This window comes from Mobula birostris, chromosome 2 (genome assembly GCF_030028105.1).
Source record: "Mobula birostris isolate sMobBir1 chromosome 2, sMobBir1.hap1, whole genome shotgun sequence".
NCBI lineage: Eukaryota > Metazoa > Chordata > Chondrichthyes > Myliobatiformes > Myliobatidae > Mobula > Mobula birostris.
The window spans coordinates 74,001,249-74,029,022 of record NC_092371.1 but is presented as its reverse complement, the minus strand read 5'-3'; the positions used below and the strand labels follow the sequence as shown (position 1 = coordinate 74,029,022).

The following is a 27,774-nucleotide window of genomic DNA, read 5'->3' as shown; positions in this document are numbered from 1 at the left end:
TGGCAGGATTTTAGATGGTGATGAAAGGGTGTCGCAGCAATGGCCTTGCACTCAACGTCAGCAAGACCAAAGAGCTGGCTGTGGATCTCAGGAAACCAATCCTCATAGAGAGATCAGAAGTGGGGAGAGTGAGCAATTTCCAGTTCCTGGGTGTCAGTATCGCTAAGGATCTAACCTGGACGCAACATAACACTGAAACTATAAAGAGGGCAAGACAGCAGCTATATTTCAATCAGAGTTTGAGGAGGTTTGGTTTGTCAACTAAAACACTCAAAAACTTCTATAAACGTAGCATGGAGAACATTCTAACTGGCAGCATCACTGTCTGGTATGGGGGGGGGGGTTGCTATTGCACAAGATTGGAATAAGTTGCAGAAACTTGTAAAATTAGTCAGCTCCAACATGGTTACTAGCCTCTGCAGTGTCCTAGACAGCTTCAAGGAGCGGTGCCTTAGGAATGCAAAGTCCATCATTAAGGACCCCCACCACCCAGGACATGCCCCCTTCTCATTGTTACCATTGGGAAGGAGGTACAGAAGCCTGAAGGCACTCACTCAGCGATTCAGGAACAGCTTCTTCCTAAATGGACATTGAACCCAAGGACACTACCTCACTACTAGATTATTTCTGGGTTTTTTTTGCACTAATTATTTTAACTTAACTATCAAATTTCTGTCAAATTTCCCCTCATTTTCCTATGCTGATACCCAAAGGCTGGAGTAAGAACAACAGATTTCCTTTCCTTCAGAGTACTAAGTAAATCAGTCAGTCTTTATAAGAATTTCTGACACTATCTTCTTTTCAAAGTTCAGATTTATTTTGTTACTTGAAGTTCAATATCCCAGCTGCTGTTATGGTTTGGAACTCGTGTTCCTCCACTCCAGAAACTAGTCCAGCAATTTAACTGCTGTGTTCTGCACTACAAAAGCAACAGGGGGAAAAGCGCAAGTTAGTTTTATCCCCTAACATCATAAGACAGAGAGGAAGATGGCATTCTGATCTGATTCCTAAATTGGCAGTGAACCCGTGAACACTACCTCACTTTTTTTCCAGTTTTTGCACAATTTTCAATCTATTCAATATACATATACAGTAACTGATTTACTTATTTTTTCTTCTTCTATGTTATGTATTGTATTGAACTGATGCTGCTAAGTTAACAAATTTCATGACACATGCTGGTGATAATAAACCTGATTCTGATTCTGATACAGGAACAGACGTAGGCCATCCAGCTCCTCCGAGCCTGCGCCACCATTCGATCATGGCTGATTTTATTTTCCTCTACCTCATTCTCCAGCCTTTTCCCCGTAACCTTTGACGCCCTTACTAAACAAGAACCTATCAACCTCCACTTCAAATATACCCAATGACTTGGCCTCCACAGCTGTCCATGTCGACGAATTCCACAGATTCACCATGCTCTGGCTAAAGAAATTCCTCTTCATCTCCTTTCTAACTACTTAGGAAGGATACAGGAAGAGAAATCTGTATAGCCAGAAGCAGAGAAGTGGCAAGAGAGGGATCTGAGTTTAAGTATAGAAACTTTACCTGGATTAAATTATTCACTTAAGACACTGCATGTGTCAGTGACAGGACCACTTAGAAATACACCAAATGAAACAGGTAATTGGGACTACATTACCACTTTAGCACGTGGAGTTAACGTGGAGGTGATTCCGACTACAGAGTTGGTGGGGCCATTACTCACGTGTTGTGTGACGATGAAATCCAGTAATGTGACAGCGGGTTGTTCATCTCTTCGACGCAGACGTGATCATATCTCGAGTCCCAGATGGAGTTTTCTTTGGAGAACAGGAAAGTCAAGAACTGAAAAGAATGTGAAAGAAAGAAGTGAAAGGTTTGAAACAATAACTTTATCGTGCTCCAGTGCTGAACCTACCAATGCATTTACAAGTGTCAGTTCCCATTGGTTTTACCCTGAGCTACAGTGTTAGTACCTACAGGGTTAAAATTACCTGCTCAGCTCTTAAAGATGCATATAAACATTGATATATGGCAACATACAGTGACATACATGTAGTTTGATAATAAATTTGCTTTGACTAAACCATTACGCTCTCTGTAGCCCTACCACTAGTCAACCGTATACCACAAAACAATGTTCCTCTAGACCATGCACAAGACAGTACATGTAACTCACGCACACAACACATAAAGTAACATTACCACAAATAAATTAATAAATAATAAGGGACCCATTAAGACCCAAGTTAAGTAAATGTTGCGCTTCATTCATGATGAGACCTGGGTGGTGGCAGGGAGCAGTCGTCTCACGGCTAGAGCGAAGAAGCTGTTTCCCATCCTAACAGTTCTTGTCCTAATGCTACCGTACCTCTTGCCTGATGGTACAGGGTCAAAAGGCCTCATGCAGGAGAGATGGGAGGGATCACTAGCAATGCTAGGGGCCCCGCATACACAGTGCTCCCGATAACTATCTCCGATGGGTGGAAGAAAGACCCCGATAATCCTCTCAGCAATCCTTTGTAGGGTCTTGCAATTAGATGTCTCTACTCCATTCATCCCTTCCATTCTCCCTCCATTGAGTCAACCACCATCTGTGGCTCCATGACGTACCCATTCCCTTCTGCCTTGCCTGTCAGTTATTCATTGGCACACTTGGAATATTGTGTTCAGTTCTGGTCAGCTCATTAGTGGAAGGATGTGAAAACTTAAAGAGAGGGTGCAGAGGAACGTTACCAGGATGCTGCCTGGATTAGAGAGCATGTTTTTTGAAGATAGCTTGAGTGAGCTAGGGCTTTTCCCTTTGGAGAGAAGGAGGATGAGAGATGACTTGATAAGAGGTACAAAATGGCAAAAAGTATAGATAGAGTGGACACTCAGTGCCTCTTTCCCAAGGTGGAAATGGCTAATACGAGGGGGGTAGGGGAGGCACATTTTTAAGATAATTGGGGTAAGTATGGGGGGGGGTCAAAGGTCGGTTTTTATTTATACGGAGTGGTGAGTGTGTGGAATGCACTGTCAGGGGTGATGGTAGGGGTAGATACATTAGGAACATTTAAAGAGGCTCTTAGATTGTGTTGGTACGAAATTATCTTGGAAATATTTAAAATGGAAAAGTTGACTTACTCCCTGACAACTCAAAAAGAAAAATTTTATCAAATCTGGAATAAATGGATTGAATATATAACCCCAATGCGAGCAGACTTTAGATGACTCTCCTAATGATTTATACTGCTCTTCTCATCAACACAGTAATATTGCTAACGTAAGCACCCCTAGTCTAAATGTTTGTTTTTTTTGTTTTCTTTTGGAAAATAGAGAATTAACACAAGTAAAGGGAAAGATTTGGGAAAGGGATAAAAAAATGAAAAAATTAAGTAAATAAGTACATAGGGATTGGATAATTATGTCTGCGGGCAGGAGCAAGCATGAACAAATTAGGATATAAACACCTACAATGGTTGATACATAGGCTTATATACAACATTTTGGACCAGTGGAAATGGTCCAGAAGGGTTATATGGAAACTATTATTACCATTTTTCTTAACAACTAATTCCATTACTTAGCCTAATAGGTTAGATTTACCACAGTACATAATTATCTATTTAAATGTTTATTTTCCTTTTATATCATCTCAATGTATACTTAAGAATGTATAAATAATTGTAGTTTTATACATATAAAAAAATGGAAAAGGTTATATGTGTGAAAAAAGTACATGATATTTGTGAATTCCTTATCCAAATAAAAATAAAATTAAAAAAAAAAGGATTGTCACATGTTTGAGAGGAAACTGGGCGGCGGTGGGGAGGAAGGGTGAGACTGATCTTGGAGAAGATTAAAAGGTCAGTAGTGCATCGTGGGTCAAAGGGCCTTACTGTGCTGTAATGTTCTACGTTCAATGACACACTCTCTCTCTCTTTCTCCACTGGATCCTTGCTCAGAGTCTCGCTGCCTTTGTGCAGACAATGTGTTTAGTTGACAAGATGCTTTTGTTAGTACATGCCCAAACAAGATTAGTAAAACTGTCCTGATGAAGAGTCTTGGCCTGAAACGTCAACTGTTGATTACTTCCATAGATGCTGCCTGACCTGCTGGGTTCCACCAGCATTTTGTGTGCATTGCTCTAGTAGAACAGATATTGCACGTGACATCCCTTGAGCCAAATTCCAACTGAGGGCGAAGAGCGGTGCTGACAAAGCAAATGTCGATATACACATGCACTTCACGTATGATAGACAGTGAACCAGTGCCAACTAGAATGGTCAGTGTGTACAAGACCATGGGAATCCGATGGAAAACTCTGAGAGCGTTTGTGGACACCTCAGCTTGGAGACCTCAACAGCAATCAGCATCACTGGAGAGGCCCAAATCTGCATGCCTGCCCTGAGTTGCACGATGACACTGTGTGAAGAGTACAGCCCTACTGACCTGAAGGACAGAGACGGATGCTGGGAATGAAATTATACTGGATCCTTTCTGACCCCTCCTTTGAGAATTTCACACAGTCAACAGGATACCCCCTCAAGTTCAACAAGGTTTTGGATGTGGAGTTGGTTTATTATTGTCACATGTACAGAGGCACAATGAAAAGCTTGTCTTGCATACTGTTCATACAGGTCAAATTTTTTACCCAGAGCATTGAGGTAGTACAAGATAAAACAATCTTTCAATGCCAAGATACGAATGCCTCTGTCTCACATCTCCAACCCACCCTTCCACTATGTTATTTTATACCCATCCTCAATCCACTAATTACCTCAATATCCTGTCTTAACACACCCCTCTATGTATCTCTCCACTCTCAGTCCTGATCCAGGGTTCTGACCCCAAACTTCGACAATTCGCCCCCGCAGATGCTTCTTGACCTGATTGTTAGGTCAGTACGTGATTGAGAAACCAACTCCCTTGACAATAGGCTGTGCTTCACAGTGTGAGGATAATCTTACTTCATCGAGGTAGAAGAAGGGATCCTCAATCTCCCGAAGAGGATCTCGGAGGTAATTGAACATGAATTCTCGTACCCGCTGAATATCTGTCGCCCACAGTTCCTGGACAACGGAAACAGAAGGTCAGAAGGATGAAGGTTATGAATGGTGAATTACTGAATGTTTAGTTGAGTGAGCAGTAATTACTGAGACAGAATTCAAGACTATGAAAAGTACTCTGGTAGATGACAACAGAAGGTATCAGATTGATTTGGTCTTATTTCCACATGGAGACAGCTTCTCCCTGCCTATCATCTACCACCACCCTTCTTCACAGCAGAAGGAAGTGGGTTAATAGCAGAAATCCCCCTTCCAATGGACAGGGTAACTGCAAGCAGACTTTTTCCACTGAGGTTGTGTGGGACTACATGGGTTAAGGGTGAAAGGTGAAAAATTTAAGGGGGGTCATAAGAGTGTGGTCTGGGTTCAGGTCAATGGTACTAGTCAGTTTAACTGGTTCAGCACAGACTAGATGGGCCAAAGTGCCTGTTTCTGAGTTGTGCTCTTCTTCGACTCCCCAACCCCCAACAGGTAAACGTATGCACTCATCCACACACTTTGAGTTTACATTAGCTTTTAAGCTCCTTCCCTATCCAAAATAAAAACATAAAATATAAGATTAATTCTGAACTTATTATTTAGAGATACAGCACAGTATCAGGCTCTTCTAGCCCAACCGGAGCACCCACACGGTCGCAGGGAAAACACACAAACTGCTTACAGAGAGCAGCAGGAATCGAACCTGGTTCACTGCATCTGTAATAGCATTACCCCAACTGCTACGCTATTGTGCCGCCCTTTCGAAGGGGAGGCGACAGCTTCCGACTGGTTAGTAATAAGTAATAAGGTGATGTCAAGAATAACTGAAAATGTAACAACCGGATTGCCTGAAGCGCTCACCTTGTGGAATTAAACTTCTACTAAGGGAGAAGATCAAACAGTATTGTCTAGGCTGACTTCTATGTGACTCCAGGCCAACAGGAATGTGGCTGCCCTCTGAAATAATCTAACAAGCTCTTTCTCTGTATCAGAGCATCTGTGCACGGACCGTGACAGTCCAAGGTGGTGGCTCACCACCAGTTTTCAAAGGAAGTTAGAGGATGGGCAATATTGGCAGGCTCACAATAAATAAATCATTTAAAAAGAAACTTTGCCAAGGGGAAGGGGTGAGTGGTTTCACTTACCTTTTGGTATTCCAGCAGAAATTGCTGGAAGTCTTGTAGGGAGACTTTGCTAAGTTCCAGTTTATCACAGCTCCTGTTAAGCAGAAAGGTCACAGGTTGTTAACCATGGAAATGAGCCTGGGTTGAGTCTAGGCAACTGGTGAAGGATTGGAGCAGGAGTTCCCAATCTTTTTTGTGCCATGGACCCCTACCATTAGCAGGACCCATCCGTGGACGTCAGATTGGGAACTCCTGCTGCAGATGATGGATCTCATCCACACGTAACCAAAACTAAGCAAACAAAATGCTATTCAGAGCATACAATATAAACATAAGGAACAGGAGCCGAATTTGGCCATTTGGCTCCTTGAAATGGCTTCATCATTCTCCCCTGACCTACATTAATCTGATTTTCCAGCACTCATCCTGTACCCATCTATGCCATGACGCTTCAAGAGTTCATCTAAATCAGGAGCCCCCAACCTGGGATCCACGGACCCCTTGGTTAATGGCAGGGGTCCATGGCATCTAAAGGGTTGGGAATCTCTAATCTAAATGCTTCACAAACATGAGAGTACCATCTTCCCAAGATGGTGCGCTAGATTCTAGCCATTCTCTGGCTGAAAATAAGTTCTTCCTCCGATTACAACTAAATCCTCTAGCTCTTACCATACAGTTATACCCATGTATGATCCAATGACTCTAATAAATTATATATAAATTACTTAACAATGAACAATTATTTCTTTAATAATAAACAATATATAAATACATAATGATTTTAGAAATGCCAATAAAGTGGATAAAGGGTAAAGAGGGAACTATGAACTTATTGCCACATAAACTTTAAAGGGAAACTGAGCATTAAGGAACAAGGACACTTGGGATTTAAAGAAAAGCATTGTTACGTTGTTGGCAAGAAGAGCCATGTTATTGAAGTGGAAAGATACTTCTGCCCCTACACTAATTCAATGGTTTTCCCAAGTGATGATATGCCTTAGTTTGGAAAAAATTATAAGTAGAACTTTTGATCCCCGATTCGATTTTGAGAGAAGGTTATATTATCATTTAATTTGAATTAATTTATATGGTTTCTTCCAATTTTATGTTATATAAATGTGATTTGGCAGTTGTTGTTTTTTCTTCTTTTATATATATATAGATGATTGTAAGACGTATTGCTTCGGGAGTTGGTTCCTAATGTTTTTTTTTTCTTTTGTAGTTAGAGGGTTTTTTTTTAGTTAGTTGGGGTTCTCTTTTTTCCTTCTTTTTCTTACATAAATTTTTTTTTCATTAGCATAAGTTTTTCTTCAGCTTTATTAATTATATACTAACTTGTAAAACTTTTGTATTTTATAGCTGTAGAAGATTATATATCAATAAAATATTTTAAAAATGAAAATGAAAAAAAAGTGATCATAGTAAGGGTGCCACAGTAGCGTAGCGGTTAGCGTGACGCTATTACAGGTCAGGGCATTCCAGAGTTTGGAGTTCAATTCCAGCACTGTCTGTAAAGAGTTTGTACGTTCCTCCCATGACTGCATGGGTTTCCTCTGGGTGCTCTGGTTTCCTCCCACAGTCCAAAGACATACCTGGTATATACATGGTAGGTTAATTGGTCATTGTACATTGTCCTGTGATTAGGCGAGGGTTAGATCAGAGGGTTGCTGGGCGATGTGGCCCACTGGGCTGAAAGGGCCTGTTCCACTCAGTATCTCAAAATAAGATTAAATAAAAATAATAAGCGTGGCAAATTTAATTTAGAGTCACAAGAAACATTCTAGGGTGGGAGAGCAGCAATGCAAAATCACTGCCTAAAGCAATAACCTGAAAAGTATATCAAGCTTTATGTAAGTCGGGAGATTCTTGTCACCCTTGGAGAAGGTAGCTATGATTTTCAAGTTCATTTGTGTGGGGGCAATGCTTGGGCAAGGTTTTCCAAGCCAGGCTCCAAGGCTACCACTTTACTGGAGCCCTTGAGCTACTGATCACGTCCCTGTATTTAGTTCCAAGGCTTGTGGCTTTACTGGCAGACAAAAAAGATAGACTGTTGAAGAGCACTGTTCCACCGCGTATCTGACGAATGGGGAAAATATCGCTGACCATTTGCAATTACTACTGAAATAACTGGAACTACAACATTTAGGAAATATCTAGGAACAAGCTGAGAGGGTGGTTAATGAGGTGTATTAAGTGTTAGTCCTCATTAGATGGGAGATTGAGTTCAAGAGCTGCAAGGTAGCATTGCAGCTCCATAAAACTCTGGCTGGACCACACTTGGGAGTATTGTGTTCAGTTCTGGTCACCTCATTATAGGATGGATGTGGAAGCTTTCGAGAGGGTGCAAAGGAGACTTACCAGGATGCTACATGGATTGGACAGCACGTCTTATGAAGATAGTTTGAGTGAGCTAGGGCTTTTCTCTTTGGAGTGTAGCAAGATGAAAGGCAACTTGATAGTAGAGGTTTATAACAGGCACAGATAGAGTGGGCAGCCAACACTATGTTTCCAGGGCAGCAAGGGGCAATACCAGAGCACATCCTTCTCAAGTGAGTGGAGAAATGTTTAAAGAAGACAAGTGGGTGGAGACAGGTTTTCTACACAGAGTGGTATGCGCCTGGAATGATCTGTTGGAGGTGGTAGTAGAGGCTGATACATTAGGGATGTCTAAGAGACTCTTAGAGAGGCACATGGATGAAAGAAAAATGGAGGGTTATTGGCCATGTAGGAGGGAAGAGTTGCATTGATCATGGCACAGCATTGTTTGCTGAAGGGCCCATACGACGCTGTACTGTTCTATGGACACAGCAAACTCCAGGGCATAGAAGGTAATGGACTAAGTGCTGGGAAAAGGCATTATTAATTAATGCGTACTTAATGATCGGTAGGCTTGAGGTATGATGAAAATTCTATTTAGAGTCATCCAGCACTACAGAATACAAACAGGCCCTCCTAGTACATGCTGAACTAACACTCTGCCTAGTCTAATCAACCTCCACCCACACACCTCCATGACCATACTCCTTCATGACCATGCTCCTCCATGACCACACACCTCCATGACCATACTCCTTCATACCCTCTACTGAATACTGAAATCAAACCGGCATAGATCACTTCCGCTGCCAGCTCGTTCCACACACTACCCACCCAGAGTGAAGAAATTTCCCCTCATGTTCACCTTAAACCTCAGAAAGGAAGTATCCATTATTAAGGATCCTCATTACCCAGGACATGCCCTCTTCTCATTGCTACCATCAGGAAAGAGGTACAGAAGCCTGAAGGCACACTCTCAACGATTCGAGAACAGTTTCTTCCCCTTTGCCATCCAATTTCTAAATGGACATTGAACCCATGAACACTACCTCACTTTTATTATTTTTGTTTTTGCACTACTATTTTTAATTTAACCATTTAATATACATAAATACACTTACTGTAATTCATTTTTTTCTGTATTTATCATGTATTGCTGCTGCTCAGTTAACAAATTTCATGATATATGCCAGTGATAATAAACCTGATTCTATTTCCGATTTGAAATGTTGCACCTTCCCGTGTTTTATAACCCCATGTCTCTAAACGCAATTACACTTAAATAACACTTATTACACTTAAAGCCCCGATTATTGCAGGAAGATCAATTAGCCTTACACACCTAATAAATTCATTAATTTATTGACTGAGATAAAGTATGGACTAGGCCCTTCCAGCCCTTCAAGCAGTGCTACCCAGCAACCCCCGATTTAATCTTAGCCTAATCACAGAACAATTTACAATGACCAACTAACCTACCAACCTGTATGCCTTTGGACTGTGGGAGGAAGCCTTCACGGTCACGAGGAGGCAGCAGCGGGAATTGAACCCGGGTCGCTGGTACAGTGTAAAGTGTTGTGCTAACCGCTACGCTACCATCCCACCCCCAATTAAGATCCGATTAAATACTGTTTGCTATTCGCCTAACAACCTGAGCATTCAAATGACCAACATTCATGTCCAGATTTAACTGCTATTCTGACAGAAGCTTAAGCACAGGATACAACGGCCACTCTCGGCAATAACTCACTTGATCTTATTACAATGACCTTGGAGTCAGGACAGAATCAGGCTAATTGGCCAAATTCATCCACACCGACCAAGGAGCCCATCTAAGCTGGTTACATCTGCCTGCATTTGACACATATCCCCTGATATCGCTCTATTCATGACTTAGATCGGGGCAGCTTACAGGTAACAAATGATACAGCACAAGATTGAACTGAACTGAAACTGAATATGCCTGGACTCTTTCCATGACTCTTGCAGGTTGACGTTTTATATTCTGTGTTTTTCATTTGTTTTTGTTTTGCCATTTGCGTGATTTAATTTTTTTTGGACACTGGGCTTGATGTTTTACTTTGAATAGGTTCCATGGTTTCCTTTCTTTGTGGCTGTCTGTGGTGAGACAAACCTCAGGGCTGCACACTGCATATATACTTTGATAACAAATGTACTTTCAACTTACCAAAATGTTTATTTTTAATATTGTTATTGTAACTCACTCAACTACTTCATATGGTAAGTTTCTTATACTGTGAAAGAATTGTCCCTCATGCCACTTTTAAATCTTTCTTCTCAAGCCTTGAGCTATGCTTCTAGCTTCAGATTCCCTGTCAATGGAACAAGGATTCAAAAATTCAAAGTACATATGCAGTATACAATCATGAGTTTTGTCTTCCCTGTGCACATTCACCCTGTTTTTGGCCCTCGTGATTTGAGACAACTCAATGAGACCATTCCTCTGTATCCTTTACAGCTTGTTAGATAATGCTCTGTGGTCAGCCTGTTTCCTGCCATAGACTGTGTGTTCGTTATTGAGGGATAGTCCAGAGCACACCAGGACACCAGCATGCAGGACACTCAACTGAACTTTATTGTTAACCCTGAGAGCTATTCCTATGCCAATTATTAATCACGCCAAAATGGGAGGAGTTCACATACTGTTTTCTTTATAGGCATTTGTTAGTCTCATGAGACCATGGATTTGTGCCTTGGATAGTTGGTTGTATGGAAGACCGGCAGTTGCCCATGCTGCAAGTTTCCCCTCTCCATGCCACCGATGTTGTCCAAGGGAAGGGCATTAGGACCCATACAGCTTGGCACTGGTGTCGTCGCAGAGCACTGTGTGATTAAGTGCCTTGCTCAAGGACAGAACACGCTGCCTCAGCCAAGGCTCAAACTAGCGACCTTCAAATCACTAGACGAACGCCTTAACCACTTGGCCATGCACCAACACAACTGTACAAGCAGGGTTATCAATGAAGCTTAGTTGAATACCCTACATGCCGGCATCCTGTTGTGCTCTGCACTATCCCTCAATAACGAACACAATATGTTGCCAGAAGTGGGATAGAAATAACACTATTAACTACCACCACATAGACACCACACTTCAAACATTGGAAATGACAAATGAGTTGAGTAAGAGGAAGTATGTCTTAAGTATTTCAAAGATAAGGGTTCGTTTTATTTGTCATTTTCACATCGAAACACGTAGCGATATGCTTTGTGTGTATCACCTGTCAATACTCTACGAGGATGTGGGCGCCATGGTAGCATGGCGGCCAGTGTGACGCTTTTACAGTTCGGGGGCAATCCGGAGTTTGGAGTTCAATTCTGGCACAGTTCTGTAATGAGGCTGTACGTCCTCCCCCGTGGAATGTGTGGGCTTTCCTGGGGTCCTCCGGTTTCACCCCACAGTCCAAAACTGTAAATTGTCCATGATTGGGTTTGAGTTAATTGGGTTTGTCAGGGGGTTCTGGGTCTTGAAGGCCCAGAAGTGCTTACTCCACACTGTATCGCTGAATAAATCAATAATATTCGCTGGAGGCAGCCCACAAGTGTTGCTATTTTGCTTCCAGCACCAACGTAGCATGCACACAATTGTGAAGAAGCATTTTTTGGGTGAAAAGTTAAATATTTAAGGGGACCCTGAGGGGGAACTTCTTCACCCAGAGAGTGGTGTGAGATTGGAATGAGCTGCCACCAGAGCTGGTGGATACGGGTTCGATTTCAACATTTTAGAGAAGTTTGGGTAGGTACACGGATGAGAAGGTTAAGGAGGGCTATAGCCCTGCTGTAGGTAGATGGGGCTAGACAGATGACCAGGCTTCCATGGACTAGATCAGGGGTCCCCAAGCTTTTTCGCACTGCGGACCGGCTGACCGGGGGGGCGGGTAGGGTTGCCAACGGACAAGAGTAGCAGTCAAATGCGTTGTTTACCCAAAAGACTACAATGACCATGAAGCCTTGCGCGGCACCAGTGCGCATGCGCGTCGTTACCCGCCGATCTCTCCCCCACCAAGCAAATCCTTTTTGGCGATTCTGTTCGTGGGGGTGGGTGTTAATCATGACCGGAATATAGGTGATAAGTGGGTAATACACTCAATTTTGTTTCTAAAAGGGTTTATCTAACGAATTTAATATTAAACACAGAGCACATATTTTCCTCGCATGAATATAATGATAAGTCAATTATCAGGGGAGCTTGAAGTGTTGAACAAACTTCCAGTAGAAGTGGCAGAAGCAGGTTCGATATGATCATTTAAAGAAAAATTGGACAGGTATATGGACAGGAAAGGAATGGAGGGTTATGGGCTGAGTGCAGGTCAGTGGGACTAGATGAGAGTAGCGTTCGGCACGGACTAGAAGGGCCGAGATGGCCTGTTTCCGTGCTGTAATTGTTATACGGTTATATAGGTCACTTATAAGTCAATAGCATTATAACATTTTAAGTAACATTTGGATATTAAACGCACAGCACATATTTTCCCCGTATGAATATATAAAATCATTGCAACACACCAATATCGCTGAATCAGTGGGAGCCCTGAGCTTGTTTCCCTGCAACAACACCGTCCTATCGAGGGGTAATGGGAGACATCGATACTCGAAGGGGGTTCCTGATGTCCAGTCTATTCCGCAATTTAGCTTTCGTTGCATTCATCGCAGAAAACTCCGCTTCGCAGAAAAATGTTGGAAATGGAAGCAACGTTTTCAGTGCTTTCGTGGCTATCTCAGGATATTTAGCCTTGACTTTGACCCAGAATGTCGACAGAGATGTTATGTCAAACATACTTTTCAGCCCGTCGTCATCTGCAAGCTTGAGGAGTTGATCGCCTTCCCGCCCTGACACGGATGACACGCGGGTCATGACCTCGCATGCGTAATGGCTGATCAGTGGCCGTGACAGGGAATGAGGAAAGGCGCAGTTGACTCATATCGCCAATCATATCGCCTCCTCGCGGCCCAGTAGCGCATGCTCTGCGGCCCGGTACCGGTCCGCGGCCCGGTGGCTGGGGACCACTGGACTAGATGGGCCAAAGGGCTGTATTAATCTATGACTTTAAATGTTTAGCCAGTCAGAAGTCACTATTCCATGCAAAGAGCTGGGGAACATGGGCAGTTACTGTCAGTGGTGGTACCTACAATGCCACAAGCTGCCAGTAAATACACACAACGCACATTAAAGTCTCTCTCAGCCAGGTTAGTTTCCTTCACTGGCTGAAGGACAGTGAGTCGATCGTGGCAGAGTACTGTGCACAATTCAAGCCACAACACAGCAGGTAGCATGCAGAAGATCGTTGCCGGAGGTGCAGAACTCTGAGCGTGGGTAAAGGTGAACCAGGCAGGGGTTCTCCCTCTAGAATGGAATGGGTCAAGAGGTGCATAAAATTATGACAGGCCTGGATTGAATAATAGAAAGTACTTCTTTGTCCGAGGATACAGATCATTAGCTTGATGCTCAGAGACTGAAGGCAATTTGTGGAACCCTTAAATCAAGATGGTGTTCGGTGGAGACCTTTTCTTGCACACTTGAGGGTTCTGTGCTTGTGGGCCTCACAGTCTAGAAGGCTGGAAGGATCTTGTTTTTCTTAATTAAAAAAAAAAATTCTTTGTACTCTAAACTCATGAAGCCTTGATGTAGTAGGTAGCATTTGTTTTTTAATTCCACATGGATGGCATGTGCTGGGGCTGGAGAATTGCCTGTCTGTGTGGGTGGGTTGGGACTGTGGGAGGGAGGAAGGGGCTTGTTTTGCTGCAGTTGTTTTATTGCTTGTTGTGTTCTGTGCTGTTCTGCTGAACATTCTGAGTATGCTACTCACTGTACGTTAGCGCCAGAATGCGTGGCGGCACTTGTGAGCTGCCCTGAACACATCCTGAGGCGTGTTGGTTGTTAATGCAAGCGGTGCATTTAGCTGTTGTGTTTTCATCTACACGGAGCACTGTCACAGGAAAGCAGCATCCATCATCAGGGACCCCCACCACCCAGGTCATGCTCTCTTCTCTCTGCTGCCACCAGGAAGAAAGTACAGGAGCCTCAGGACTCTCAACACCAGGTTCAAGAACAGTTACTACCCCTCAACCATCAGGCTCCTGATCCAAAGGGGATAACTTCACTCACCTCATCATTGAAACGTTCCCACAACCAATGAAATCCCTTGCAAGGACTCTTCATCTCATGTTCTTGATATTTCTTGCTTATTTAGTTATTACTATTATTTATTTCTTCTTGTACTTGAACAGTTCATTGTCATCTGCACTCTGGTTGAATGGCCTAGTTGGTGCGGTCTTTAATTGATTCTGTTGTGGTTATTATTCTATAGATTTATTGGATATGCCCCCAGGAAAATGAATCTCAGGGTTGTATCAGGTGACATATGCATTTTGTTAATAAAATAACTTTGAGCTTTGAAATATATATTAAACTGAATCTGAATCTGAAACCTTCAGATGATTTAAAATTACTGGGTTGGATGTCCAAAGTTCTATGACAGCTGAAGGTGTAGGATCAAAGTAATTCACATTATTTCAGCAAGCATGAAAGGGTGCTACATGTCACCAAGGCTCGCCAAACTACATCCAAAGACTTTGTCAACTTACCTTTGAAGAAAAGGGATGTCCATCTGCCAAAGGAGAAACAAAACAGAATCAGAAACAAGGGTCTCTGTCCATACATATAAAAAAATTCTCTCCTTGCCCGTAGTGTCAACAACGTAGCAAGAGTCCAGCTGGCCTGTATACTGAGCACAGTACACCATTACCCCTCTGCAAAAAACTTTCCCCTACACCATAAGATTCAGGAGCAAATTAGGCCATTTGTCTCATCAACTCTGCTTCACCATTCCATCATGGCTGATTTATTATCCCTCTCAAATCCACTCTCCTGCCTTCTGCCTGTAACCTTTGACCCCCTTATGAATGAAGAACCTACCAACCTCTGCCTTAAATATGCCCAATGACTTGGCCTCCACAGCCATCTGTGGAAATATTTCCTCAGATTCACCACCCTCTTCCAAAAAAAATTCCTCTTCATTTCTGTTCTAAAGGGATATCCTTCTATTCTGAGGCTGTGCCCTCTGGTCCTAGGTTACCAACTATTGGAAACATCCTCTCCACTAGACCTTTCAATATTTGACAGGTTGCAAAGGAATCCCCCTTCATTTCCTCATACACTCCTCATACATGAACCTTTTCATTCCCATGATCATTCTTATGAACCTCTTGCTCAAACCCAACCCTAAGAGAAATCTTATTAGGAGCGCAGTTGCAACACAGGCACAGCATGTAAACCAGCCGCCGACCAGAACACCATCTGTTCATCTCCCAAGTCTACCTGCATTCCTCTCTCCACCTGAAAGCAATGATTTAAAAAAACTACACTGCAAAAATATATCACTTGGCCCTTGCAGTCCATGTCAATTGTGGAAGTTGTGGCAAGGCAAGGGTTAAGATGGCGTGCTGGTAGAAACAATGTGCAGACATGGTACAGTCTCGTTGGCTGAACGTGGCCACCAGACACACCCCAGCCAAGATAAAGATGCTAACAAAAGAAAGCCTAGCGGCACTTACTAGTTATTGGACAGGAATTTTACTCATTCTCAAATATTATTGGTCCTTAACTGATTGACTTACTCGTTATATACACCTGAAACACGGTACTGTGCAAAAGTCTCAAGCACATGTATATCAATAGGGTGCTAAGACTTTTGCACAGTACTGTATTAACTTTATATATTGCACTATACTCCTGCTGTTAAAACAAAACAAATTTCTTGACCTACGTGAGTGATGATAAATCTGATTCTGATATGGGTCCCTATTGTGGACTGAGAGTGATAAGGCGGCAGGGAGAGGGGAATCATGCTTGGGGAGAGGGGAAGGGAGAGAGGAAGGGAGAGGGGAGGGAGTGGGAAGCACCAGAGAGACATTTTGTGAAGATCAATAAACCAATTGTTTGGAATCAAATTACTTTGCCTGGTGTCTCAGGGCTGGGTGTGTTTGCACCCGCACCACACTCTGGCCCTGACACTCCTTCTCTGCCACCTGTCCCATACTGCACCTGCGTCGCCCATCCTTGCCATTCCCAACATCCTTTGCTCCCGCCAGATTTACAAACTCACTCTCCACTACACATTAACAAATACTTTACTGTGCTAAATTCTGAGGCACCCTAACTATATATGTGTGCCTAAGACTTTTGCACTGTTCTGTAAGTATAATGATTGGTACTTAAGTATGCAAATAACAGGATTTAAAAGTCCACAAAGTTTCTATGGGATAAGATTTGGCAATTCTGAGTAAGAACTTTAGAGGGGTTGAACTGATCCCATTGTGCACAAGTAAATAAATTATGATTGACAAGTTCTCAGAGTCCTGTTAATCAGCAATGCCACAACCATTATTCTCCACAAACACAAGAGAAGCTGGAATTCCAGAGTAAAACATACAAAATGCTGGAGGAACCCAGCAGGTCAGGGCTGATGAAAGGTCTTGATTCTTGATCCACCTCCATAGATGCTGCCCGAACTGCTGAGCTCCTCCAGCATTTTGTTTCTGTTGCTCATTATGCTCTAGACAAATTTCTCACTATATGCCATCTCACACAAATTCTTGACCTCACTATCAACCCTCTCACGGTCCTTGCACTATATCACCTCCCTGCACTTTCCCTGTAATTGTAGCAACAACAAAAACCTTCCACGTTTTGCAAACTTTTTCCAGCTGCATCCAATTAGAGTAACAGAGTCTATGTGTGTGGAGCATATCAGTTACTGCACAGCCGCGCAGCTTAGAGGAGACAGTGCAGTCATAATTTTAAATTTCTCCAGGAAATATTTATTATAGTTCTCTACATAACCAAAGTGACCACAGCTCAACCATCAAAGCCATGGATGTCATAACCACGTCCTTCTCTTTGAAACCTTGCACTATTTCTATTACTCACATTTTTCTGAGCGTCGTACATCAAGCTACGATAGAGCTGAGCGAACTGGCAGTACGTGACATCTCCACTCCGTAGTTCCATATCCTGAGAGCAGGAAAAGATGTTAATGACGGACTACATTTGGGTCATTAACCACTTCCACCAACACTAAAGATAAGCCAGTTTACTGGTCAGATGGGGAAACTGGAAGCTCCCATAGCTCTCACCAAGTTCCTGATCCTGGTATAGAACAGAAAAGCGGTCACAACCAAGCGAACAGTTGGATTTTATTACAATGATGCTTCCTGAAATGTTGACCATTTCAGAGTTATACTGAGGACTAATGGTGATTTTGATTTGAATGGGAGACACTGGATCAAGAGTGTGGAGACACCAGAGATTGTACAGATGCTGGAAATCCACAGCAACAGATATAGAATGCTGGAGGAAGTCAGTGAGTCAGGCTGTGTCTCTGGAGGGAAGTGGACTGTTGGCTTTTCAGATTAAGACCCTTCGTCGGGGCTGGAAAAGCGGTGGGTTGGGGAGACAGCCAGTAGAAAAAGAGAGGGGGAGGAAGGGGTGGAGTGAGAGCTGGCAGTTGATGGGAGATGGGGAAGGTAGGCAGGTAGGAGAGGAGTGAATGGGACTGATTCCAGTAGCTGGGAGGTGGTAGGTGGAGCTAACAGATAAAGGGCTGAAGAAGATGGGATCTGATAGGAGAGGATTGCAGATCATGGAATAATGGGAAGGAAGGAAGGTGGGGGGGAGGAAAGAGTAGATGTTGGCAGATGGAGGGAGTGGGAGAGGAGAAAGGGAAGAAATGGTGGGGCTGGTGGAATAAGGGAGAAAGTGTGTGTGTGTGTGTATATATGTATGTGTGGGGGGGGGGGGTGAAGACTCTGTACCAGTAGTTAGCCACATGGCACAAGATGATGACAAAGTCAAGTGCCCAGGATGGACACGTGGTTGTTGAAGCAAGTCTGGGTGAGCACACAGCTGAACATCTGCAGAGCAGCAGAGAAGTCTCACAGAAGTCCCAAAGAGAGGAGGAAATCTCCCTCAGAGTAGGTATATCTCAAAGAGACTTTGCAACAGAGTAACAAAATTGAGACAGAAGGGACATATGCAGTTTCCATCTGCAGTACATTACAAGTAAAAGTTTGAAATTAGATAAGCAAAAAGCATATTTTCAAGTTTTTGTAAGTGCTTTGATGTCTCAGTTATTTCTGTCAACACCATATAATATCATGTGTAATATTATACCGTACAGCTTATAAACATGTGCAATGACAGTCTTTAGCATATTCACAAGTATGTATATTATTCAGTACATTAGCATTGTTTAACATGTATTTACATCTGATAAGCATGCAAGATGAAAATTTTATTCTGCTGAATAAATTGAATTCAAGAAGAATTAAATTACCGTGATTTTTTCCCGCAGAAATTTCATATTGGGCACCCGGTAATTAACTTGAGACAGCATGTTCTTCAAATCCTTCACAGTGACCCTATAAAAAGAAAAATGTCCAATAATCCTCAGAGTTTTTCCTGCTTTGTGATTTGCAGCATGCAATAAGACACTGAAATGGAGCTCTCCTGTGCCAAATGATGATCTCTTGATCCCCCAATTATTTGTCTACCCACTCTGCAATTTCTCTGCAACATTATATAATGCATGGTTTTCTTTTTCCTCTCTCACGAAACACCTGATTGACCTGAGAAGTCTGCATATGCATGAATGCAATGAACACCCCATTCACCTCAGATGTCTGCATATGTATGAATGAAGCTCAGAGACAGCAGTGTTTAACATTCAGTCTAGGATGTCTGGAGGAGTGTTGGTGTGAAGATCTTGGTGTTTGAAAATTATATTTAACTCAAAGGAAGTACTGTGAATGCACTGTAACTAAAGAAGTTGTCCTACTTTTAACTTGGATCTTTAGCATATAAAAGTGTGATGTAATGTGTCAGAGAGCCTCTCTCCAGAGTGACTCCAAATGCTGCCAGCTTGAGTCTGCCAAATAATGGCTTTTATACACCCAGCTGCATGACTCTCCAGTAGTTTTAGTTGACAGTCACAACATTTGGGGGCAATTATGGTCTGTATTGTATGTGGGCCTTGATTGGAGGAAAATAAATAGTCGACCATTTGGGTCAAGACACACTGTTACTAGCAGCCATGCATCTCTTCTCTAGCTGCATTGTATTATTTGTTGCGCATTTACCGTTAACATTGTCAAGATGGCGCCAGCATACAACGCTCCCTCAGTTGACATCATCCAGATAGCAAACAATAATGTATTTTTTTTAAACTTCTTTTATGTTTGTTTTTCACCTTAAATGTGTTTCTGGGATGGTTAAAGCCTGTGATTTTCAGTTTGGGGATGGTTCAAGTGATCCAGCACTTTGCTGACTCTGAGAAGATTCAGGGAAATGAACACGTACTCGGATGGCCTCGATGTGAAGAAACTTTGAGACAGGGCGCAGGCCGATGTTCAGCTGCATTTTGCCGATTAAAGCGTAGAGGAAGATTGAGACATCGAGGCAAATGCAGAAGGCGAGTAAGAGTTTCAGTGTTGACTGCCTGCCTTTGATTGCTGTGGAGGAGTCTGTGAGCAGCCTATTGCTGTGTGGCTCGCTGTAGCAGGTGGATAGGCCTCTCTGCCTCATGTGGTGTCTCTCTTTCGATGAATGTCAGTGATATCGTAGGACAGTATCATGGTCTGGATTGGATTATGGATTGAATTATTGTATTTCTGGATCGTGGACTTATTTCAGACTTATAAGGCACTCATGAGACCACACCTGGAGTATTGTGTGCAGTTTTGGGCTCCTTATTTTAGAAAGGATATACTGATGTTGGAAAGGGTTCAGAAAAGATTCACAAGAATGGTTTCAGGAATGAAAGGGTTACCATATGAGGAATGTCTGGCAGCTCTTAGGCTGTATTCCCTGGTGCTCTGGAGAATGAGGGGGGATCTCATAGAAACATTCCGAATGTTAAAAGGCCTGAACAGGTTAGATATGGCAAATTTATTTCCCATGGTAGGGGATTCTAGGACAAGAGGGCATGACTTCAGGATTGAAGGGCATCCTTTTAGAACTGACATGCGGAGAAATTACTTTAGTCAGAGGGTGGTAAGTCTGTGGAATTTGTTGCCATAAGCAGTTGTGGAGGCCAAGTTATTGGGTGTATTTAAGACAGAGATAGAGAGGTTCTTGATTAGCCAGGGCATCAAAGAGTATGGGGTGAAGGCAGGGGAGTGGGGATGACTGGAAGAATTGGATCAGCCCATGATTGAATAGTGGAGTAGACTCAATGGTATGAATGGTCTACTGGTCTTATGGTTGTTATATTGTGTTTTTTTAAATTACCTGTTCCTTTTCTGTTTTGTTGTGCGTGGGGAGGGTGGTTGTTCTGTTATGTTCTGTTAGTTTTTTTGTGTGGGGGAGGGGTTGTTTTTTGGGGGCTGATGTTCCTGTTTCTTTTCTGCAGGGGCAGGGGGGTTTTGGGGGAGGATGAAGTTCTGAATGCCCTTCATTTTTGTACATTGGGGGGGGGGGCGGGTTGATGTTTCTCCCTCAACGAATTTCATGTTCTTTCTTTGTTTCATGGCTGTCTGGAGAATACAAATTTCTGAGTTGTATATGAATACTTGCTTTGATACTAAATGAACCTTTGACCCATTTATTATGGTACCTAGTCAAACGAATGTGAGTATGGTGAAAGCAAAGGGAATAAGTTAAGTATTCTTTCTTATTTCATTGCAGTTTGTAGCTTGGGACTGGCCGACGACATAGCTTTTGCTGACCACTCAATAATGCTCAATTACACTTAGGTACGCTTAAGTTTCATCGCTTCAAGATTGTAAGTTTGCTAATTGCTAACAAAGGATTGAATAAAGGATTTATTTTTGGAGCTGGGGGTGGGTCATGCAAGCATAACAACTGTATACCAGTCGCAGACTAGCAGCAGTTGTTTTGCCTTTGTTGGTATTGCCAATACACCTATCAACTGGACCCAACGATGTGCATTAAGTTCAGATCAGTTCAGCTTGGGGAGTACAGTCCCTGTGTTTTGGCTGGATCAAGCCCCACCATTTCTTCACAAGTAAAAGTTTGCTATCACTTAACTTCAAGGGTGCGTAAGCTGTAAGCATGATGGGTACTCCACAGTGGTGGGCCAGTAGGATGGACATGGTTCAGGAGCCCGGGAACACCACCACTGCAAAGCCCACTGAATCAATGAAGACCTAAGCTACAACAACAGCCCTTCCAGTAAGAGTGCAGATACCTGACCAAGCCAACTGAACATCATGCTTTCTTAGATATTATAAATATTACAGTTGCTCAGACTGGGTTTGAAATTAGTTATCTATTGATTTATTATTGCCACGTATACTCAGATAAAGTGAAAAGCTTTCACTTAGCATTCCACCCAGACATATTAGAATCATATTCAGAATCCGGCTTATCATCACTAACCTATGTAATGAAATTTGTTGTTTTGCGGTAGAGTGCAGTGCAAAACATACGAGTGACTGTTTAATTATTCATGCATAGATATAGTAGATCGAGAGATAGAAAGGGAGAAATGGAGTGACAGAAAGACAGAGGTGGAGAGATAGAGGGAGATGAATAGAGAGAGAGATGGAGTAAGAGAAAGAGATGGAGAAGAGATGCAAAAGTGAGAGTGATGGAGAGATAGTGCAAAAGTGGAATAGTGAAGTAGTGTTCATGGGTTTATAGACCTTGCACAACTGTTCTAGTCCACCGACTGAGACAGTCTGATAAGCGCTCCTCTGCCTCCCTTGATTACATGTAATTACATCCAGCTAGTGGGAAGGAAACCAGCATGCAGAATATAGAGTTGTAGTCACAGGGAAGGTACAGTGCAAACAGGCAAATCAATGTGGCCACCATGTGGTAGATTGGGAGATTAAATGTTTAGTTTATGATAGGCTCTTTGAAGAGTCTAGTAGCAGTGGGATAGAAACTCTCTGATAGGCTGTGCTGGCAGACTTTGCATCTTCTGCCCAACAGGAGAGCGGAGAAGGGAGAACGAATTGGGTGGGAGGGCTCATTGCTGATATTAGCTGCTTTCCCTGAGGCAGTGCGAAGCTTGACCCAGTGAGTGGGTGGGAAACAGGTCGCAGGCTGAGCCGGTGGTGAAGAAGGCAAATGTAATGTCAGCATTCATTTCGAGAGGACGAAATATAAGACCCAAGATGTAATGCTGAGGCTTTATAAGACACTGGTGATTGTGAGCAGTATTGACCCCTTACTTAAGATAGTATTTGCTGACTTAAGAGAGTGTTTCGTGAGAATGATTCTGGAATGAAAGGGTTTGCCATAGGCATGTTTGATGGCTCTGGAGCAGTACTTGCTGGAATTTAGAAGAATGAGGGGGAATCTCACTGAAACCTATCGACTGTTGAAAGGCTTAAACAGAGTGGATATGGAGAAGATGTTTCCTATAGTGAGGGAGTCTGGCATCAGAGGACACAGCCTTAGAATAAAAGGACATCAGAATAGAACAGAGATAAGAAGGAATTTCTTGAGCCAGAGGGTGGTGAATCTGTTGAATTTGTTTCCACAGGCAGCTGTGGAGGCCAAGTTATTGGGTGTATTTAAGGCAAGAGGTTGATAGGTTCTTGATTGGTTAGGGCCTGGAAGTTTACAGGGTGAAGGCAGGAGAATGAGGTTGAGAGGGAAAATGGATCAGCCATGATGAAATGGCGGAGTAGATTCGATGGGCCGAGTGGCCTAATTCTGCTCCTATTTCTTCTGGTCTTATGGAAGCTCGTCCCTGTGATGGACCAAACTGCATTCCCAAATCTCTGCAATTTCTTGTCATCTTTGGCAGAGCAGTTGCCATGCCATTGGATACAATATGGTAGTTGGCACATACAACATGAGGTCCCGAACACCCACCTCACCCAGGCCATCCACTGAAGTCTTGACCCAGACATAACGCTCAACTCTCAGGCGTGAGATCTGAACCCAAAACCTTCAAATTTAGAGGTGAAAATGTTCATAGTTGACATCAACTTGGATCACTTGTGCAATGTATCCAAGACTGGCCCAGTCCCTTGCCTTCTCACCACTGTGAAGCTTGCTGTGATGGGCTAACTCCTCTAGATGGCGGTGCTGAATTCTAAACATGTTAATAAAGTCTCAAAGGGCTACACCGCATGAAGCAGGGCCCTTCAGCTCATCTCAATCATGCCACCTAAGTTGCCCAACTGATCCTATTGGCAGAGCTTGCTCAGTAATACCTGCAATCTCACGTATGGACAGGGCCGTTAAGTCAATGAATCACACAAGCACACTGTCCTGGTCTGAAACGTCAACTGTTTACTCTCCTACATAGATGCTGCCTGACTTGCTGAATTCCTCCAGCATTTTGTGTGTGTTGCTACGGTAACGAGAGTTATGTATATCTTTTCTAATGTGCAGCTCAGTTTGTACGTCAGGTTATTCCACTATGAGCAGAGCACTGGCTGAGGTGTGCGAGGTTTTTCAAACCCACCACTATTTGGCGCCTCTCACCTTGGTACACTATTAATATATGTATCCATATGTACTCAACCTGGTCTAGGACTTGTTCATCTGGTGGAGGGATCATCAAAGAGAGAGGGAAATCAATAAATGGTAAAATAAAATGCTCTCCCCCCACATGACATAACCCAACTCTCACGATTACCCTGCCCTCAAAAGACCCCTGGTTGCCATTACCGATCTTCTCTGTTGCGATCCATGTTGTAGAACTGCTTCCTCAGCCACCTGTAACGAAAACGGACAGTATTCAGCCACAGTTTCAGCAGCTAGGAGAGAAACCTCAAACCAAACTTGAACAGCTTGCTGAGAGGATTGATAACCCACACTTCTGTAAACTAGAATCAGGCTTATTATCACTGACAGATGTCGTTTTGTGGCAGCGGTACAGTGCAATATGCAAAAAAAACATGAAATAAAACTACAAAATTAGAGTAAGAAATACATATTAAAAAGTAATTAAGTAGTGAAAAGAAGACCAAAAAGTAGTGAGGTAGTGTTCATGGTTCATTGTTCATTCAGAAATTTGGTGGTGGAGCTGTTCCTAAAATGTTGAGTGTATGTCTTCAGGCTCCTGTATCTTCTGTCTGATGGTAGTAATGAGAAAAGGGCATAACCTGAGTGATGAGGGTCCTTAATGATGGATGCCACCTTTCTCAGGCATCGCCGTTTGAAGATGTTCTCGATGCTGGGGAGGCTAATGCCCATGATGGAGCTGGCCGAGTTTACACTGATCCCAGATTTTTGTGGCATCGCCTCGATGCCAGCCAGGCAGGCTAGTGCCCATGATGGAGCAGCCTGAGTTTACGGCCCTCTGCAGCCTTTTCTGATCCTGTGCACCAGACAGTGATGCAACCAGCCAGAATGCTAAGCACCATGTCTGCACTTGGGAATTGTGGTGCATTACAGAAATAAAACTCCACTGAAATCTGTAGACTCTGGGTTGCCCTTCTCAAAGCAGTAGAATGGAATTTGCAAATTTGATTAATAAAATTAAACAAGATGCTAAAACCAGGCAACATTATATTAGACAGCATCTTTCCTATGCAGAGGAGACCACCACCAATTACAGTGCACTGGGTTGTTAAAACCAAACATAAATTGGATGACTATTTTGCAAAAGCACAAAAACCGGCCCTTCAGCTCAGCTTATCCATACCAACTAAGATTCCCATTTACGTTAATCCCATTCACCCTGTACATGGTTCTAGCTCCATAATCAAGTTCGTAGACGACACCACAGTGGTTGGCCTGATCAGAGGGGATGACGAGACAGCCTACAGGGACGAGGTCCAGCACCTGGCCACGTGGTGTGCCGACAACAACCTGGCCCTTAACACCCAGAAGACCAAGGAGATCATTGTGGACTTCAGGCATGCTAGAAGCCACACTCACATCCCCATCTACATCAACGGAGCTGTTGTGGAGTGTGTATCAAGCTTCAAATTCCTTGGTGTCCACATTTCCGAGGATCTCACCTGGTCCCTGAACTCCTCCATCCTGATCAAAAAGGCACAACAGTGCCTTTATTTCCTGTGGAGCATGAAGAAAGCTCACCTCTGTCCCAGGATACTGACGGACTTTTACTGCTGTACCATTGAGAGCATACTCACCAACTGCATCTCAGTGTGGTATGGCAATTGTCCCATATCGGACCGCAAAGCACTCCAGCGTGTGGTGAAAACTGCCCAGCGGATTATCGGCACCCAATTGCCCACCATTGAGAACATCTACCATAAGCGCTGCCTGGGCAGGGCGAAAAGCATTATCAAGGATACATCTCACCCTAACCATGGACATTTTACTCTCCTCCCATCCGGTAGGCACTACCGGAGCCTCCTTTCCCGCACCAGCAGGCACAGGAAGAGCTTCTTCCCTGAGGCTGTGACCCTGCTGAACCTCTCATCACAGCGCTAAGCAGTATTGCACCCATATTGTACCGTCCCAGTACTTTTACATTTGTGTGCTGCATTTTGTAAATAACACTATTCTTTGCATTTCTGGTTAGATGCTAACTGTATTTCATTGGCTTTGTATCTGTACTCGGCACTATGACAATAAAGTTGTATCTAATCTAATCTCTCCTGACCTTTCCCCAGTTTTATAATGTCCTGGATCTCATTACTAGCTAATTTATGTAATTTAAGCTGATGTTATCTCACATTTGATCCCATCTTGTAATGTTCTGCAAAAAAAACCCTCACATTTTCATGGCACTTAATACCCTGTTTGCCTATTCCAATGATAAACTTCAACCTGAAGTTTCTCACCCATCAGGAGATGGAAGAATTATGAGTATACTGATGGTAGCAATGAGAAGAGGGCATGGTGAATGCCCTTCATGTTGCAAGCTATCTTCTTGACACATCACCTTTTTTTGTACTCTCCCTTCAAATGCCCTAATTTAACAACTCTTTTGTTGATTTGCTTATGTTCCCAATTTCTCTCTGTTTCTCTCTCTCACACACACTGACTCTCTCTTTGTCTCTGTCTATCTTTTTCGTGGCCTATCTTTCTTTCTCTATCACTCTCTGTTTTCATCTCCGTTCCTCTCTCTCTCTCTAGTCTTTCCTTCAGTCTTTCTCTTTGTCTTTCTCTCTGTCCCTCTCTCTCTGTCCTTGACTATCTGTCTGTCTCTCTCTGTCTCTTTGTTCCTCTGTCTCTATCCCTCTCTCTGTCTGTCTCTCTCTCTCTCTTTGTCCCTCTGCCTCTCTCTCTGTCTGTCTGTCTGTCTCTCTCTCTCTCTATGCCTTCACTAACTGCTGTAACAGTGCTGACAGCCACAGACAGATAGGCTACAATGTGTGTGTGTGTGTGTGTGAGAGAGAGAGAGAGATGGGGACTTGAATTGCAGGTGACAGGAAGCCCAGGGTCACACCAACAGACAAATGCAGGTGTGCTACTAAACAACCACCCAGTTTGTGTTTGGTCTCCCAGCCCAGATGTTCACCATTTGGGCTTCTTTTCATATGGGAAATGCAGCCTGAAAAAGGCACCATCCATTGTTAAGGACCCTCTTCACCCAGGATATCCCCTCTTCTTATTGCTCCCATCAAGATGGTGGCACAGCAGCCAGAAGACACACATTCAATACTTTAGGAACAGCTACTTCCCCTCCATCATCCGATTTCTGAATGGACACTGAACCTATGTACAATACCTCAATATTCCTTTTTGCTCTCTTTTTATAGTACTTTTTAAATTTAATTTTAAAAATATATTTCTTACTGTAATTAGGTTTTAAAAAATTACTACATATTGCAATGTACTACTGCCACAAAACAACAAAGCTCTCAATATATGCCGGTGATATTAAACCTGATTCTGATTTGCTGAGTGTTTCCAACATTTAACCAATCAGCTGCTCTGGTGCAACCCCTGGATGATTTCCTCCACAACTCATCCTCACGGCAACTCTTGCCTCATCCAGATCTGATGAAGGGTCTCGGCCCAAAACGACAACTCTTTATTCCTCTCCATGGATGCTGCCTCACTTTGCTGAGTCCCTCCAACACTTTGTGTGTGCTAATCAGGATTTCCAGCATCTGCAGAAACTCTTGTGTTTCTTTTCTGAGACAGTCTCTTTCTCAAATTGATCTCTCCTCACTCTCTCTCCGTTCCAAAGAAGGGTCTTCAAACTGAAGCGTTAACTCTGTTTCTCTTTCTGCAGATGCTGCCTGACCTGCTGAATATTTCCAGCATTTTTCATTTTCTTTCACATGTACAGTATCTAGTTATTTTTAATGTTCATTTGTTATTAATAAATAAGTTTCATTAATAAAAACAATATGACTATATTAAACAAATCAGATCAAGAATTCTTTACTGA

The 27,774-nt window shown here is 43.0% G+C and overlaps 1 protein-coding gene across 3 annotated transcripts in view; it reads right to left on the bottom strand.

Moving 5' to 3' along the window:
• The window catches only part of plcg1 (phospholipase C, gamma 1), a 190,946-nt gene that overhangs the window by 69,978 nt on the left and 93,194 nt on the right, over positions 1-27,774 (bottom strand). For all 3 annotated transcript variants that reach the window (XM_072242980.1, XM_072242971.1, XM_072242988.1), the window contains 7 exons: positions 24,126-24,173; positions 18,811-18,895; positions 17,406-17,489; positions 15,062-15,084; positions 6,161-6,233; positions 4,938-5,039; positions 1,712-1,830 (listed from right to left, as the gene is read on the bottom strand). In XM_072242980.1, coding sequence (XP_072099081.1) covers positions 1,712-1,830; positions 4,938-5,039; positions 6,161-6,233; positions 15,062-15,084; positions 17,406-17,489; positions 18,811-18,895; positions 24,126-24,173 — 534 coding nt within the window. The remainder of the gene's footprint in view (positions 1-1,711; positions 1,831-4,937; positions 5,040-6,160; positions 6,234-15,061; positions 15,085-17,405; positions 17,490-18,810; positions 18,896-24,125; positions 24,174-27,774) is intronic.